Source organism: Semicossyphus pulcher, unplaced genomic scaffold (assembly GCF_022749685.1).
Source record: "Semicossyphus pulcher isolate SPU_LCO1_2020_fin unplaced genomic scaffold, fSemPul1.0.p SCAF_28, whole genome shotgun sequence".
Taxonomy (NCBI): Eukaryota; Metazoa; Chordata; class Actinopteri; order Labriformes; family Labridae; genus Semicossyphus; species Semicossyphus pulcher.
In genome coordinates, this window is record NW_027211702.1 from 4,472,989 (window position 1) to 4,491,576 (window position 18,588).

General features: G+C 42.6%; 1 protein-coding gene across 1 annotated transcript; it reads right to left on the reverse strand.

The window, feature by feature from the left end:
- Positions 1 to 213: 213 nt before the first annotated feature.
- On the reverse strand, positions 214 to 2,293 carry spp1 (secreted phosphoprotein 1). The gene is made up of 7 exons (XM_069677363.1): positions 2,240 to 2,293; positions 2,050 to 2,094; positions 1,894 to 1,968; positions 1,715 to 1,777; positions 1,491 to 1,616; positions 1,048 to 1,383; positions 214 to 878 (listed from the first exon to the last, which is right to left on the reverse strand). Exons 1-7 carry the CDS (start codon positions 2,291 to 2,293, stop codon positions 459 to 461), a joined length of 1,119 nt encoding a protein of 372 aa, XP_069533464.1. The 3' UTR covers positions 214 to 458.
- Positions 2,294 to 18,588: the final 16,295 nt, after the last annotated feature.

Consider the following 18,588-nt stretch of genomic DNA (forward strand, 5'->3'; position numbering starts at 1 on the left):
GTGCTAGTGTAGATATCAGGACTCAATTTTGCTCTTCATTCTTTTCCAGTTTTGACCTTCTACAATGCAGTAACAGATTGGAGAGGGGAGGGGCAAAGGCTTTGAGGTCTATCGTCCCCCTGTTGCAGGTAGCAGTCGTCAGTTTGACCACATTTCCCCTGCAGGGTCAAACATGGGACTTACCAGGCTAACAAGACCACAGGTTGCAGGAATAATACATTTATTTAAATATAACCCAAGTGAACAAGAATTTCTGCCTCAAAAAGATGCACAAATAATCACAGAAATATCGGTTGAACACATGGAAATCTATAGAATTAGGCCTGGACTGTCCCAGTTTGGCCCTGCAGTGGAAAGTGGCCCTGGAGGGTTCTTTAGCGCCTGGATGCAGCGATGTGTGCGCTGTATGTGAATCTATCGGACACAACCATCCACTCCATTTCCTGAATGGATGGGGTTTATTTGGCGGTGATGACCACTGGCATGTCAGTGGTGATGTCAGGTGCCGCCCCCTCCTCATCTGAGTCACTCTCACTGCTCTCGCTCTCATCGGAGTCGCTGTCAGCGGCTCCGGGTGTGGCGGTGGCCTCCTCGCTGCTCTGGCTCTCCTCATTCTCTGACTCCTGGCTGGTGCTGGCGCTGTCACTGGCCGTGCTGGCGCTCTCCTCCTCCTCCTCTTCCTCCGGGGTGCTGGAGCTCTCGCTTTCACTGGTGGTGGCATCACTGGCGCTAGCGCTGTCCTCTTCCTCTGTGAGGGAGGCCTGGCGGGGGCTCAGGTCCTGGTCCTGAGAGATGCCGGAGGATGCATCCAAGCCTTGGCTCTCCACCTCAGGGGTGCTGGTGTCCTCCTCCAGGAGATCAGAGTGGACGTGAATAGCCTAAAGGAGAGGCATAGAAGGGATGTGAGGATTAGTTGTATGATTTATCTGAAGGTTAAAGGTACAAACTGCACTAAGGGAGGAGGTTTACAGTATAATTTGCCTGCAGCAGCGGATATTACAGATTGGGATCTTATTTTGGCTTACTAACACTCCTAAGAACCTGTACCTTATACACCTGCAGGGACTTCTCCACATCATTGCCTTCTGTCATGTCGTAGGCCATCTTCTTCCCAGTGTTGACGAACTCGTAAGACTTGTAAGGAGCAGGAACTTTGTGGTAGGATTTGTCCTCCACGTAGATAATGGTCTTATAGTCGCTGGGGTATCCTCCCAAGCTGTCTCCACGGGCTGTCTCCTGGTCTGTGACGATGGTGGGTGCAATTGGTGCTTCAGTGGTTTCTGGTACGGGTTCCTCTGTGACGATCACAGGGGTGAGGGTGGAGGGGACGGCGGTGGAGGACTCTCCCGACTCTGAGCTGTCACTAGACTCATCCTCGTCTTCCTCGGTTTCCTGGAGATACAGAAGGTGGAGGAGAGCTTTTAGAGAGTTGTTCAGAGAAAATGTGATTTTGCGTTTGGATGAAATTTCCTGCCTGCTTTTTAACTCACACTCTCCTCGGTCTCATCGTCATCGTCGTCATCATCGCTGTCTTCGCTGTTGACAGAGGCTGTGTCTGGAGTCGAAGCCGTGGCTGAGCTGTCAGATTTGACTTCGACTGGAGCCTCTGCTGCCGCCTGATGCAAAATTATACATACGAAAAATCATAAAAAAACGAAAATAAACAAAGATGTTTCCTGAGAAGTTGTGGCAGATTTTATTTGACATTTCTCACCTGGTCTTCATCTGAGCTGTCTGTGCTCTCGTCTGAGCTGGCTGCAGCTGCTGCTACAACGTTCTGAAACACCACAGAGATACACAGATTTGATACTCGTGTTTTACCTTTTCTGGTTTTATTGTATTGGTTGGATTGTAAAACAGACTAAGCTGAACACAAAGGTGAAGGAGTTTTACCTGTACAGGTGCTGCATGGGCCTGAGGAACCACTGCTGCCTGCTTTCTGGCGGGTTGAGCAGCTGGTCGTCTCACCTGTGGACAAGAGATCAGTCAGTGTCGAAGACTCTCTCTCCCTGTATCTCTCTCTCTGTCTGTATTAATGCAGATACTCACCACTTCCTCTGAGCTCTCTGAGCTGCTGACAGAAACTTTTCTCGCCTAAAAGGAAAACAACAAATTGAATTGAAAGTAGGCAGAAGCTGAAAACTAATGTTTAAAATGTCATCATCTAAGAACAAAGCTGCTGTTTCAGTTGGACAAAATGTATCTTAGAAGTTTGGACTCGACAGAAAAAGTGACTCACCGGCCGGCAGAGAACTGTGGCGAAGAGCAGAACGAAAATAACGGCCACTTTCATTGTGTCACAGTTTGGTGTCTGAAATGGGAAAGAACCAGAAGCACGCAGGTTGAAGTCACACAGTAAAACACCCTCATCATCACATCATAAAACACCATAAACCACAGAACATAATCACGATGTGCACAGATCGAACAGCACCGAAATACTTCTCTGGAGGCCGTAACTTAACAGGAAACACAATGACATGTCAAACTGAAAAATGAGCTGCGCGCCTCGTCAGTAAATCCCCTCGCCCAGATTCCTTCCTAAAAATGGAGGCTGCATGTTCACATGTCACAGGAAGTCATTAAGTCCTTAAATACAGAGCTAAATGAGAGGTTTTGTGCCCCTGAAAACTCTGTTTCGATCCCGTGAAACATTTTGTCTGTCATCACACTAGAAATCACATCGTTTTGGGTTCGTGGTTTGTTTGAGACCGGATGTGTCTGGTTTTCAGAAGGGTGTAAGGAAATAACAGGTACGATTTAGAAAAGGATGTAAGTAGTCGCTGAGCATTTGGCTGAAAAGATTTAAGGGTTTCAGTTTTGTTTAGAGTTGTCTGAATCCGGTTTACATTACAGTCACATGACAGTCGCACTTTTAGAGTATCAATCTGCATGTTTACTATCCTAGATTAAAATTAACTGCTCTCGTGCAGAGATGAATGATGAATAAATCCATCTACACTGCAGAAAATTACATATCGTATGCACCTTGTCTTAGGCCTGAGGACATGCATTTATTACGTAATCAGCCAGGATATCGCATGAACTTGTTTCAAGTTCTTCCACTCCGAATGAGCCTCAGTATAAAAGAAAAGGGCAGAAATCTATAGACCAATTTTCAAAAGACACTCAGTCATTTCTGGAAACAGTTGGGCACTGTACCTTTTCACCAACATTACTTTAAAGAGAGGATGTAGCGCATTTGTTGGGGACTACTTTCAGCAGAGGAGTAATAAACTATGTGTGCTGTGGTAGGCAGCAGGATGTTGAACATGTGATCGAGTCAAAGTTAAACTACAGTGTTCTGTTCATGGCAATGGAGGAACATGACACATGAGCTCTGTCCCGCCCCACAAAGCCTAACTGTATTAATGATGCCAAATTGGTAGTCTAACTAACATGTAAACAGTGAACAGTTTCAGCGTCATACGCTCCTCTTCTTGTTGCTGCTGTAAACTTTGTAAACCGCAGCTTTGAAAACTTTTCCATACTTCGTGTCTTCACTCTGTGACTGTAACAAACTCTGCTTTTCATGTATGCTTTGGGAGGAGCAGTCTGTGTGTCTGCTTCCATCTTTAATGATGGACTCTTCCTATACTATGTAATTCACCAGGTTATAACTGGAAAGCCACAGCACTGCAGGAACATGACAGACGCCCTTATGGCTGTATGTGTGTGTGTGTGTATTTTTGTATGTCTATCTTTGTGAGGACTAGAATGAGTTTTGGACCTTGAGAGGACACATGTCTAAACACTCTTCCAGTAATTTAAGGGCTGTTTGAGATTTAAGATCTGGTTTAGGATTTTGGAAGCGCGTTGGTAGCGGTAGCAGGAATGGTATCTGTGTCTTTGTGTTCTTGTAAGTCTGTCTTTTGAGGACCACTTTGTGTTTCAGACCTCTGGAGTAAGAATCATTTTTGTGGTCCTCACTTTGTCCAAGCGCTGTTTGAGAGTGCCATTTAGTTTTAAGGTTACAAGTTTAAGTTAAGGGTATAGTAAGAGTAAGGGCATGTAGTTTGAGGTTATTTTCTCATTTAAGACATTTTATAAGCATTCTTTCCAGGAGTTATATTAAAGGGTCATTACCAATTATATATATTTAATAAAATGAAAAGCTAAAGCTAGCAGAGACTTTACTTAGCGTGGTATGCAGACTGGAAGCAGGGGGGTATGATTGGCCTGCCTCTGTCCAAAAGTTACTAAAGCAGACAACCAAACGCTCTAAAGCTATAACTTCCATGCCAGGTCTCATTCTCTTGTATCTTGGTATATTACTGCAAAAATAAAAACATGTAAATGACAACAAATGTTGCCTTTTTTGACCTGCTAGCATACATGTATGCGACCTGTGACAAGGCCACGGGGTTGTTCGCAGCCATAGCTTCGATTAAGGAATTTTAAGCCCAAATAACTGGGAGATATATAGTTAAAATGACGTTGCAAGTGTATGGAATAGTTTTAATTTCACAATAATGCAGACACCAAATAAATCTCTGTCTGCACCTTGTGCTAGAAAAACACCACTGTCTCAGCTTTTTTCCGCACAATCTTTTCCCTCTTATTTTGGTAGTCTCAAAGCAGTTATAAGTAAGAAAACTTAAATAGAGGGTCTATTTTGAGAACAGTGATCTTCAGCTACTCTTCCACCTACATGCTCCAATTTTTCCCAGCTATTATTTTAAAAGCAATCTGAGGGGCAAAGGTCAAACTGAACACTCAGCTCTCAGTCAGAGTTTGTGCTGAGGGGACCCAGGCCTGCTGGACTCTGGTCTTTCTTTACAGAACGAAACACCTACACTTAGAGCCTCTTAAAACCCTCTTGGGCTCTTCCGCTAAAGACACTGTTGTGTGTGTGTTGTCATGTGTTTACGTAGTGTGGTTAGTCAGGGCTGGTCCTGGTAATGTGTCACATTATCAAGAGACTATTTTCCTGCTGCCTACAGCTTCCCCTTCCTGCCTTGTTGTCACTGCAACACTAATCAGCCAATCAAACGCGGCCTTCTCCTTCTGATGTCTGAATCACTGGCCCTCTTTCACCACCATAATGTCTTAAATAAGAAGTCATAATTAACTGCAATAAAATGCAGAGCTTTTATGGCGGATAACCAAACCCTCCTGTGGGTGTTGTGCAAGTTTATCCACACTGACGAGACTTTCACAATAAAACTTTCTTTTGTTTAAGGACTGCAAATAATTGACAAAGTGCATCTCAAAACAATCTTTGATTTTTGGAAAAATGTGATAAATTCTGATGATTTTAACCCTTTTCAGTTTGTCATAAGACCGTAACAGTAAACAAAGTGTTCAGTTACACATACATATTCGTACTGACCTTGTTTGCAGTCGCAGGAAGCTTCAGGAGTTCAGCAGACAGTGGAGCAAAAACAGGCAGAAGTGGTTTTGTCTTTAGTTTATCTCCTGGGTTTCCCTGGATGTTGTTCGCTGCTCAGTGATGCTGATGCCTGAAACGAGGCCCCTGGTTGGTTTATAAACCCTCCAGCCTCGGGCAGCAGCCAATCAGCTCGGAGCATGTGATGTCATGAGGTTAACCACTCCATGGTCCACCTCTCCTCTCTCTCCCACTCTTCCTGTGGTTTTGCTGTGGTGGTGTGGGGGCACACACACACACACACAAACACACACACACACGCAATGCAAAGACAAATACATGCAAAAGACTTGCAGACATTTACAGCCCAGACAGAAAAGTGTGAGCACTTTTTTGCTCCTCTCACTTTACAGACACACACACACACACACACACACACACTTGTGGAGTATGAAGTTAATTTAAGGACATGCAGTGACAGGCTCTGGGAAAAAACATCAGTGTATAGTGGCGGGTGGTATGACAGTGATTCAGCTTCCTCACAGACAGAAGAAACTCATCTGACTTCGTCTGTCTGGATAATTGAGAATTTGTCTGCAGCAACAGATTGATTTGTCTTCAGCTGTCGAATAAGGGAGGAGAGGCATGGAACTGTCTCTGTGATCTTTATGAGTATGGTTTGTGTATATCCAAATGTATATATATTTCTAAGAGCTTATAGAAGTTATAAGTAAATATACACATCTGTTTACGAATATTCACTTAATTTTCCAGTTAAAGTTTAAAAGAAGCAAGCATGAAGCCCTGGCAGTGGAGAAGTCTTTATTTTAATTTGCACAGGACGAGCATTATGGGGAGCTTGTAATAACAGTGGAGGAAGTCTGTGATCTGAATCCTGTATGAATCTTCTACATATGTAATTTTAAAGTAAGTAATCCTACTGCAAATTATCTACACTACTGTGCCAAACACAGAGGTCAATGGATGACATTATTCCCTGCTAATTAGTATAGTTGTTATTTTGCGGGTGTTTATTTCTTTTTGCAAGTTTTCTCTGCGCCTTTTTCTGCCCTTTTCTAGTAGAGAAATATGGAGGCTATGCCGGCAATTCTTTTAGAAGTTCTGACAGCATTTGGATGCAAATTCCAAAGGCTCCTCGCTACACAGCAGGAGACAGATACGCACAGGGCAGAATTTTAAATTCTTAAAGTTGTCATCTCGAAGGTCTGTTTCGTTCTCTTTGATGGCACCTATGGCGCTAAACAGTAATTACAGGAGCACACTTCCCAGATATCCAGACATTGCTGCATGTGTGACGTCCACGTCTGGCTCCGGTTGTAACTCTTGATTTTCCTTGCCGATGGACGCTTTCCTTTTCAGACTGTTTGCTTCATCTGAGCGTCGAGTTTGTTTCTTTTTCTTTGGATTTTCACTTCTTTTTGAAGTTGTATCTGTAGTCATCCATCTTTTCTTTGTTTGTTCAGCCATAGTAGATTACTGTTTACTCGTAACACTTGCAGAGAGCGGAAAAGCAGCCGCTTAGCTCCGCCTACCCTCTCTGGCAGACCAACCACTGCTGGCTGATGGAAAACGCGTCACTAACTGGGCGCCACTTGTGATTTTTTTTGTGGAAGTCGCCACAGACACCCAGTCTGTAATACTGTGAATGCAAAGGCTTTCATCAGTGGGCCATAGGCTCAATCAATAAAAATCTTCAAGATTATCACTTTTGGACAACCAACATTTCAAAGTGATTTGATGGTTGACAGAATGGCAGCACATGGTTAGGACATTTTTGATCTTGCAACAGTTCTTACGAGGCAGCCTTTTTATAATAATGTGAGGAGAAAGAAAATGTTTGACATTGTGTCGGGGGGATAATGTCAGTAAATGTAAGTAAAATTCAAACTTTGCTCATTCCGTGGGAATGTGCTGCACAAAACAGACTAACAACCAGATCCGCTCTACACTTTGCTTTTCTCTTTTTATTTTAAAAGACTTAAATCTCCTAAGTTTATGTTGTGTCTACCGCTCTGTCTCTACAACATGAATCTGATTTATGTGGGTGTGCAAAGTTGTTTATGTCCACATGCGTGTCTGTGGGTATTGCATACGTACCCCACCAGTAAGCCGGTGTGTCAGACATTTACACACACAGACACGTTCGATTTATGACTCAATCAAGTTTGATGATTCTCTCGTCTCAACGATGCTGCAGGTGTAAAGATCTTAATTACACAAGAATTCAAAGAATGCATGTCTGTCTGGATGCAACCCACCGAGACCCCCTTTCAGTTCTAAACATAAAAACCTACCACCCACCAATTAGTACACATAATAAGGTTCGTCTGATAGATGAACCTCTCGGGAGGTAAGACATTGAAGAGTAGTCATCCTGAATTCAGAATGAAACTAATTCCCTTAAAGAATACACGTTTATTCACTTTTTATAGTAAAACTGGACAATGTCTTATGGAGTGGGGGAAAATATGCATTTTGAATGTCGTGCTGAATGAAAGATTTTAGTCCTCTCGTCTCGTTAGCGAAAACAATACATACGTGTCGTCAGAGATTTTATTATCAACGATCTATTTTTAGCTTGTCAGCGTCTCGTCTTCATCATGGAAAATAGATCACTAAATTTTCGTTAACGAAATGAACACTGGGAGAAACGACGAGAGGAGACGTAACTAACACTGACACTACAGTCATTGAATATCTGCTTCAGACCAACACAATATTTTCGGTAAGTTAAATGTGTACTTTGGTTATTGGAAAGGGCGGGACATCGCGGCTCCATCTGCTGATCTCTACTGCGAAGCTCTGATTCCAAATCACGACTCTATTATGGACTAATAATTTATTAATATGCAGATGCAAGATGGTTACAATGAGCAGAAACAACACAACAAGACAGGATCCCATCAATGCTTAAGGACAAAACATCACAACAACGTGGCTCACTATAGGGAGATGGGGCCATGTAAGAGTCACTGTACGTCCTGCTTTCGCAGTTTTTAAACCTTAAACACGAATTCATTACAGACACAAATGAAGGAAACTCAGAGAACACACGCAGGGCTCAGAATATGTATGTTGTCCTCAACCGTTAGTCACTGGGTTAACTCGCACACAGTGTGTTTGCAGATGCACAGTGTGTCATCACTCCGGTGGTACAGACATGTTGGTCTCTGACAGTTTGATGAGTCCTAAACCTACAATTACAGCAGCACAGATCAAAGCTTTCTTTACCGACACACTGAGGTATGTCGCACATGAAACTCAGCTGGAGCGTCCTGCTCGGTCTTGTATGACCCCGAAAACCCGTCGCTGTCTGAGAACTGAAGATTAAAACCTTATTAAAACGTTATTGTTTTTAAAGAGTCAGTGTGAGTAGCAGAGATGTGGACTTGAGGCTTGGTGACTTGGACTTGAGTCGACTCGAGTCACTGCGACTTGACTTGACAAAAAATAAATGACTTGAGACTTGACTTGAGGCATGATGACTCAGATGACTTGTGTGTGTTCCTAAGTTTGAATGTTAGCTGTTAAATATCAAATCATAAAAGTTGATCAATGTTGTCAAACGTCTAACTATCAAGTACGTACGCAGCGCAAACTGGGAATCATGATTGGGCGACTCAAAAAGCTCCCCGGTATGTGATCGTCATGACCGGATGACTGGCCTCTCAGTCAAGCTCCTTGCTATGGCAACACGCAACATCAAAGCCCCCAAAGAGAAGCCTCATCAGTCGTACTCGTTACTACTCAATACGGTCTCAGAGCAGACCATCATTATGGCTGCGTCTGTGCCAATGATGAATGTGCCATACAGATACAATTCATTGTCCTACTTTTTGAACAGGTTATATAAATTGTTTTTATTATTGTCTATGTTTTTTAAACTCATTATTTTTGTAGATTTGCTGTCACAGAATATCAACGATGTTCATGCATATTTTATTCACTAACTTCATACGATGGTTTATTCTGTTTGGGACAATCTAAGGACAAAGAGAGTCTAAATCTGTAGTCAAAACTATAAGAAAGATGTGCACATACAAAAATCAAAAGTTCTCATACACAGGTGTGGCTCTTTTCATGCCCACTGTGGGCTATTGACCAGGCTACATTTGGAGGCACACTGAACTCCAGACTAATGTAAGCTAAGACAAACCGCTGGCTTAAAAGAGTAAAAAACATCACGTGTGGAGGATGAGTGTAGGATGGCCTGGTCTGGGACGCTGAGTCTCATGTTCGGCCTCCTACAGTTTCCAACGATGGGAACAAAAACACGTCAGAGTGGTGTGAACGTGTTTATTAGGAAAAAAGTGTCATTTCATAGTTCAATAAAATTGTCTCCAAAAATGGACCAAAGGGGCTAAGAACACATCAAGTGGACTTATATATAAAGTTCTTTTCCCCTGTGCGTGTTTCTGTCTCAGAATAACATGTGCATCTTTCTGTCTTTGTCCCTGTGCTCATATTATTGCTTTCCTCATGTGCTCCACTGATGGTATGTCATGCTTCACTAATAAACACCTTCTCCGTCACCTTCTCTTCTCTTGCTCCAGTGTATTAAATATAATCAGTTAATAACAATAATAAACTGTTCATTAGTCATTTGAGTAGATTCTCCCCACATGCAGGGCTGAAACTGCAGTAGTCACATGAGGCTCTGCGAGGGAGTCAGCAGTGTGTTTATCATCGTTTGATTAAAAGATTAGTATCTGTCAGAAAACATAACTACTGCATGTTTTCAGCAACATGCACTTTGAATGGACACCGTATCAGAAAGCACGAGAAGAGCATAAGTAAGCCTCTCTTTGGTCTCACACATTATAAAAGGACGGAGGAGATGAGGACTTCTGTCAACAAACACAACATGACTGGTTGGATAGGGATACTGAGGACTTGATGAATCAATTAAAGCAACAAAAAGGAACTTTTAAAGTTGTGTTGACTTGGACAAAAGCAGAACGCCAGGTATTTTAAAGACTTTTAAAGACTGGCCAGGGTGTTCATCTGAAGGCCGGGCCTATTTCTTGATTTTGCTAAACCTGTTAATATTAAATAAGAAAATATGTTGGTCACTCTGCCTCAACTCTCTATGATTTACTGAGTTTCCTGATTCACAGATAGCTTTGCCAAAGAAACACTTGCATGTGTGGCTGCCGTCATCTGTGCAGCCAGTGGTCTGTAGTTTACTCTGTCCTGTCTCTGAGCTTAAAGCACGTGGAAAACACTGATGTTTACAACTCTAACTTGCACAGGAACTTTGAACCACTGGGAGGACAAATATTTATAAGAACAGGGAATAAAGTAACCATACCCAGTTGAGCCTTAATTAACGTGGAGGTCAGGGAGGTGATCCTCCAGTGGTCTTGGGCCTGTGTTTCGTCCTCTGGGCTGGATCTAGCCACCTTGGTGCCATCTGTGAAGCCCCTTTCCCACTGGTCAAAAAACCTGCTAACACTCGGCTTTTTTGCTTAGTGGGTAAGGTAACAATCAGCATTCAGACCTGGGTCAAATGACTCTGCAGTAGACCCGGGTAATTCTTGCCTCAGATCCGATCGGCATTGATGGGAAACCTGGGTTGACACGCCAATTTCTGCGCGATGCTATGACGTGCATTGAAGTTCCGGCTGCTGTCGCGTAAATAAAGAAGAACAACACACTACAGTGAATTTGTTCTTTGTTTTGTGAAGATGCAGCAACACTGGCAAGACAGTGAGGTGAAAGAGCTTCTTTTGATCTGAGGAGGAGAAGAAATAAGGCAACGACACGACCCTGTTTCCAGCTCATTTGTGCATCAGCTGATGGGTTGCCTGCTAACCCTCAAATTCCACAGGATCCGTCTCCGGCACGTTCCATGTGCGCTGCGACCTCTGGAGTCGATCGCGCCCATTCAAGTCAATCCTTGTGATTCCACAGCACGCGCTGCGCGTCCTGGAAGCATCTCTGCGTTCTGCTCCGCTAAAGATACACGCTGGGTCTATTTTTGACAGGGTTTCAAGCACGCGTCAAGCTAAACAGAGCAGATCGTTCTAAACAGGAAGTCAGACACGAAAACAGCATACAGCATCCGGTCATTTCAAAATAAAACACCATGTACAGACCGGTACAGACTCCCGTTTTTTTTCAGTTTTCATAACACACTGAAATCTTGAAAAAAGAACATTTTTAATGAAGTAGTGTACTCATCCACGCACAAAAATCACGTAATGATCTCCAAATGAGCAGATGATCAACCTCGGAGGTGAAAACTGAACTGTTGTCTGTGTGTTGCACTGTTTAACATTGATGTTATCGCCTGATTTCGCAATTCTCGCACAATCTTGTGATCTCGCGAATCCAGCGCTCTGCTGCGCTGCGGATCAGACATGCTTGCTGTGGGCGAGAGCTCGCGTCGCCTGGCGGGCCAGAACCGCGGCACAGAGGGAACATGCCGGACACGGATCCAGCAGAGGTAAATTTAAAACACATTCTCTCTATAAAATAATTAGTTTCACCAAAATCCAGTTGTGCTTCGTGCTCCCTGTAGAGGCCTACAGATTTATGTCATCGTGACAGGATATGATGTATGTTTCTTTATTTGTAGCACAGCTCAATTGTTCTCTTTGTATTTTTGTTCATATTCTTGAATAGCCATTGTCTCTGGATGCAGCACTTCTCTGCTAATGATATGTTTAAGGCTGTTTTAGCGCATCTGCCTTGTTGGCCACCATAGTAAGGGGATTAAAGCATGCAACATGTTGATACGAGAAGTTTGTAAGCTACATATTCATTTATGTATTCATACTTCCAATATGATTTAAACATTATCACTTTAAACTGGACAAAGTGAAATGATCTGGACTCACAATCACACACAAACACCAGCACTGTGAAGACGATGTCATTGTGTACTTGGAGCCTCGTGTTAAAGCATGTGAGGGGCTTCGATGTCTGTGGTCGCCAGAGGGTGGAAATATTCCTCTTAATAACAACCTCAGGATATTTGTGTGTTCATACAAATTGCTCCGTTAATCTTTAATAGTCCATCAAGTTCTGTTATCATAAAAAATATATACGAGAGTGTTAATGGATGCTGGGAGAGATCAGATGTGGTCTGACTGCTGGTGGAGACGGAACAACTTTCTGTGGAGTTTCACAAAGACACATACATATACAACACACAGGGAAACATGCACACACTGTCCAAACTATAAAAGTGCTGGAACACTGGCTGGCAGACAGTGGAACAAGAAATAATGAGAAGAGTGTGAAACCCGTTATGATAAGGACTTTCCCAGACTGTGGATGTGCGCATGTGGTGCAAGTGTGTGGGTTTGTTTTTGTATATCTGCGAGGACAAGACTAGAAGGATGAGAAAAAGACCTACATGTGTTGCTGCATCTGATCTCTGCAGGATATCTTTAAGACCATTGACAACAAACTACATGTAGTTCAGAATCAGGTTTATTTCAACAAAAGTTTTGACATAATAGGAAAATTTAGCAGTAATGAAACTGTACTGCAAACGTTAGGAGACATGAATATAACAAGTATGAATATAAAAAGATAAAACAGCGATTTACAAGTACAACAAAATATCAGTTTTGATGGCAAACAACAGGTCTTTAGAATTTACAATAACGTGAAATGTGTGTATAGGGTGGGGAAGGAGTCTGTGTCATTCAGGGACACATGCATTGTGGATGAGGTCATGTACAGAAAAGTTATTGTGGCGAGATGTTTTTTCTCCTGACGCACCGCAGAGACATTGTGAGAGGGAGGGAGAGAAGAAACAGTGAGAAGATCACATGATAACGTGTTGAGATTCAACATTACTGAAACATAACACACTACTTTAAACCACCATCATCCAGCAAACCATCTTTCCTCCTGGATTTAAAACGCTGGAGAACTTCTGAAACTTCTTTAATGATAACTTTCACCCTGTGAGTCCACCACAGAAACAAGGGACGTCAAAATGATCCACTGAAATACAAAACTTGGGCCTTCTAACATGCCCAAATGCCTATTTACGTATAAAAGAAGCAATTAAAGATGAAGCGCAATTTTACCTAATGTAAACCTGATATAATTGCACTGAATATTTGGAAGCCTAAGCTCCAAGAAAATTACCAAAGTAGCCATACATACAGACTACTTACATGTGGAAAGTGGCATAAGTACGCCACAGACTGAATAAAAAGATGGACGACCTAAGAGTGAAGCCAAACCCTCTCCATCGCCCCCTGCTGACTGGCTGCAGTATAGGTCATAAAGCCCGCCTCCTCCATGTTAACAGATGGGACATGAGTCAAACTATAAAATCAAAATACAGGTCAGATACATTTTTCTCAAACATGGTTTCTGTTATTATAGTTAGTTCTTATCATGCTGATTTATGTCCAAGTGTTCATTTTTCTGACAAGTTTATTTTTAATTAGTTATTTGAGGCTGTCAAACGGATGATTGACAGCTCTATTGACAAATCCGGCTCCTGGAGCTGATCCGTTCTGGATTAGCAAAGTAGAGGAGGAACGGTGGAAGGAAACGTAATTAAAACAATCACTACAGTCATTGAAGTTTCCATACCTGTGAATATTTGCTTCGGACCAACACGGTAGCGGAAGGGGCTACAGCGGCTCCACCCTCCGATCTCTACTGCGCAGACTCTGGCTCCAAATGACGTCATCAGCGCAAGATTGTAGCCCCGTCAACAGGCGTGTTTGGCTTGGAGACACGTTGTCCATCTTTTTAAACAGCCATCGGTGTATACCCTTGGTTTTATGCATTTGGCCCATGATAGTAAGTTGCCAATTTTTCAGATAACATATCAGATACAGATGGTCGGTTGTTACAGGTCTAAAAAGGAAAAGAAAGATGTTAAAAGTCAGAATAAACATGACTTATCTTGTTCAGTTGTTAAAACAATATTTCAGGCAAAATGTTTTTAAACCCTCCAGGAGTCAAAATTAAGCTCTGCCTGATGTTTCTGTTTTACTGACTGAGCTCAACAGATGTTGAAACCGGCCACAGTTTGGATCCTTCTGCCTGAACTTTGAATAAACAGAGTCTGGATGGGCCATGGTTGTTGAGGCAGGAAATAAATACATTATGTAACAGACAATGTTCCCGCTTTATGTGGCTGTGAGTGCCTATCCGTCCCGTGTCACAGCCAAAACTTGGACCTCTGCAACTCAAACACAAAGCTCAGCAAGAATAATGCATTTTTTTGAGACAGGCTCCAAAACTGAGCCGGACGTGGACCAAAGCATGCAACCCAAAAACAATCTGGGATGTTGTTGTTCCTAATTTTACAGCAGACATGGTTTTCATGTTCCAAATGAAATGTTAATGTAAACCAAGAAGAAGAAGAGACGAACAAAAAAGCTTAAAGTAAAACATGTTTTTGAAAAACAGAAAAATTAAATTGTTCTTTTGGAGTTTTTATCACATCCTGTTGTGATTCTATTCAGACCACATATTCACACACACACACACACACACACACACACACACACACAGTACCCAGGTCTGCTGTATTCTTAGCTTCCACCCCCAGTTTCCACCATGACTGGGTGGCCGTTCACTTCCTGTATCTGGTTTTGCTGCAGTGTCTCACGTCTCACTTCCTGGAACCAGCGGCATGTTTCCATGGACTGGCATGGCATGTGCACACACACACACACAAACAAGCTTATAGACATGTGATATTTGACAGATCATGCTGACGAATCACGTTGACCCCTTTGAAAACATCTAAAACTCATGATTTTTAACTTCAAGTCATTTCTATTAATATAATTGTGGGAAAAACAGTTCTGCTTTTCTTACATTTCATTACCACCAAAGATAACTTTTCAAGTGTGACATCATCTTAGAAAAATGTGATTCCAATCAGCCTCAGATTAACCTAGCACATCTGGCTCATTAGCAAGTGTTAGCATGCTTACGTGCTTAACTAAGATGGTGAATCATTACACCTGTTAAACATCCTCATGTCAGCACTTCTGTTGTGAGCATGCTGATGTTAGCTAGAAGCTCAAAGCGCTGCTGTAGTTTAGACCTCTCATACATTCTGTAACTCTAATTTCTATTATCAAGAAAAGAGAGAAAACACAGGCAGTCGTTTTAAGTTCAACCAGACCTCCAGTACTCCAGGTAAGGCTGTTTCTCTTTCCTCTTATTTTCCACACAGAGGCTAAAGTAAGCCAGCTATCTCATATAAACTAAATTCACCTGTCGCGTTGCCCACTGCATCATCATACAGTGGTCAACAGGGGCAAATACGCTACATCAAGGGACTGCAATTTCAGAAAGAAAGCCAAATCTAGAACTCAAGTTAAAAAAAAAACTAAAATGCTGAAGAAAACTGAAACAAATGCATTAGCAGATTCATTTAAAATATATTTAAAATGCAAAGCTACATATCCAGTCATCACAACAGAAGTACTCCAGGCCTATAGGGGCGCTAAGGGAGACTGAATTTGAGTGAAAAACCTTACTATTTACCGATGAGCTTTTGGTTTGTTTTCTTGCAAGGTTTTTCTCCTGGCACCCTGGGCCTGACCTGCTGAAACCCCTGCTCCGGCCTCCAGAGGTGGACGGATGCCTGACCCCCCTCCTTCCCAGCCATGTTTTTGCCATCCCTGGAGTCCTGGTCGGAGTACTAAATAACCTGGTTACCAGCTGATCCCCCCACCCCGACTCCCTGGCTCCTGTGCTCATTATCAGCACTACCTTGGTGAGTCAGCTGATAGGACATCCACCTAGGTGAGCGTACAGCCTCTACACTTTGCAGCAGTGATAAAGCAAAGCAAAGCTATCTCTCCATCAGAAGCAATTTTACCCTAAAACATGACATAAATATAATATTAGTTTGACGACAATAACGCAGGTTAAAAAGCTGAGTAATACTTTTGTAAAAGTGTGCTCTGCTCAGTTGTCAGTAAGGCCAGGCCCTTAGAAACGCTCCACTCCAGCAACGTCTACGTTTTTTTCAAACTAATTCTTGCCTCTAATTTTTCACCAAACCAGCATCTCCACAGCCACTGTCATTACTGTAAAGCTTTTTACCACTAAAGTTTACTTTCCTTCGTCATAACCATCGCCGACTTTATTGCCGTTTTCATATTTAGTGTGTTTACATTCCTGATGCCCATCTGCAATCAGACAGAGGTCATATGTTGCACAAATAGAGTCTTTATTGTACAGAGTTTGGTTGGCCTGTAGTTTTACCATGTCTTTTTCGTAAATAGGAGTGTCAGCAGAAACCTGAGTCCAACCTTCTGTAACATGTTGTGAATTGAACATTTGGACAAGTCACAGCCAAGCATTATTATCAGGAGGTTATTACCTTATTTTTTATTGCCCCGAGTCAAATATCAGCCTCAATCTTCTCCACCCATAAGCTCGGTGTTGTTAACATCACCACAATTCCTCCTTTAGCAATCTTAGCGGTGTGTTTTGAGCCATCAGAATTCAGATGTCATAATCCTTGCCTGAAGGAGAAGTTAAAGTTAGTTTAGTAACAGCCAATTGCGCTGCATGCATTTATCCCTCAAGAATTCAGGCTGTCTTCCCTCAGGTCACGGTTTCGACAAAGACTTTATTTTCAGTTTTTTGTTTGGGTTTCTGTTGAGTAGCATTTTTTTTTAGCAATAGTTTCATTTCCAGCTACTGTAAGTAGCCTACTGTATAATCACTTCAATCTTTGCCGTTCCAGAGCGTAGTTTTCCCCCTGTTTTAGAGCCACTCTGAAATTACAGCAGGTTGTCTGTTACTAATTACAGACGCTCTTATTTCTGCAGCAGTCTGGCACTGAAACCAGGCCACTGAGTTTCCTGCCAATCCCAACTGTACAGTCTGTATATAGACAAGTACAGCTGTGTGCACGCTGCGTGAAGAGATGGCAGTTTGCTGAGAGAAAAACCTGTTTCCACTGGTTCTGGGCGACAGTGTTACAATATATCTTCTAGGTTTTTGTGAAGAGGAGATTCTTCACACAGTAATAGAGAGGGTTGTCGGAATTCCAACACCAACATGAGGGATTAACAGTCAAGTAAATGTCCACACAAGAGTCAGTCCTGCAGTGGTGGATGATGGGCCGCTACCCACAGCAGTGCAGAATTTAAGTATTAACAGCACAATGTTTTTGGTATTGTATAATCAGATTCTGAAACATAAATGTTGAATCTGAAGGCGGAGAGACGGATTTTAGGTGTGGTTTCTATTTGTAGTGTTTTTGTCTTCCGACTTGTATTGACCAATCACGTATCAGCAGGCTTTGGTGTGTGCAGAAGAAACAGTCCGTGTGGCTAGCAAAAGGGGAGGAGCGCAATCCGCCATGATAACATCCCGGCTCCCATCGGTGGTGATCTGACAACAAGTTAGCTTCATATTAATCTCTATAAACAGACATCTGCAGCAAGTTCAGCTAACAATCTGCTCTAGGTCAAAAAAGTTAACTTGAGTGACAAACTAGCTTTACGCTGTGTTGAAAACAGGCTCCTCAGCTGAAACAGGGGGAGAAATGAATGTGATGAACCAAGAAAGGACAGCGTTTATTTTGCAGACATATCTGGAGGGGAGAATCTTGCTTCACTTTTGATCTAAACACACTGTCGCTTCTCAAGTTGCTAACTGAACTATAAACAATGTAGCTCACAAATTTTTTTTATAGCCTTTTATGCCTTAATTAAGTGAGGAAACAGGAGAAGAGAGAATGGGGGATGACACGCAGGAAAGAGGGGGGAGGGCAGGAATTGAGCCCGGGGCCGCTGCACCAAGAACCGTAGCCTCCATACATACAATTTAACCGCTGACCTAAACCAGCAAGCGGGTATTAAATAACATTTTGACAGAGGAATTAATTTGAAATAGTTTAAGGATTTCCTCTTTAGGGCAGAAAAAAAATGAGGCTTGTACGTTGAGGTGAATGGATTTGACCTTGACCCCTAGGGGGTAGTGGGCCTTTCCATGTGGAGTTTGCTTGTTCTCCCTGTGCATGCGTGGGTTCCCTCCGGGTACTCTGCTTTCCTCCCACAGTCCAAAGACATGCTTGTTTGGGTTGGTGACTCTGAACTGCCTGTAGATGTGGGTGTGAGCATGAAAGGTTGTCTGTCTCTGTGTGTCAGCCCTGTGATTGACTGGAAATCAGTCCAAGGTCCCCCACGACCCCGAACAGGATAAGCGGTATAGATAATGGATGGATGGATGGATGGATGGATGATTCTGGGAAGAATACCTAAATATTTTCTAGTTCT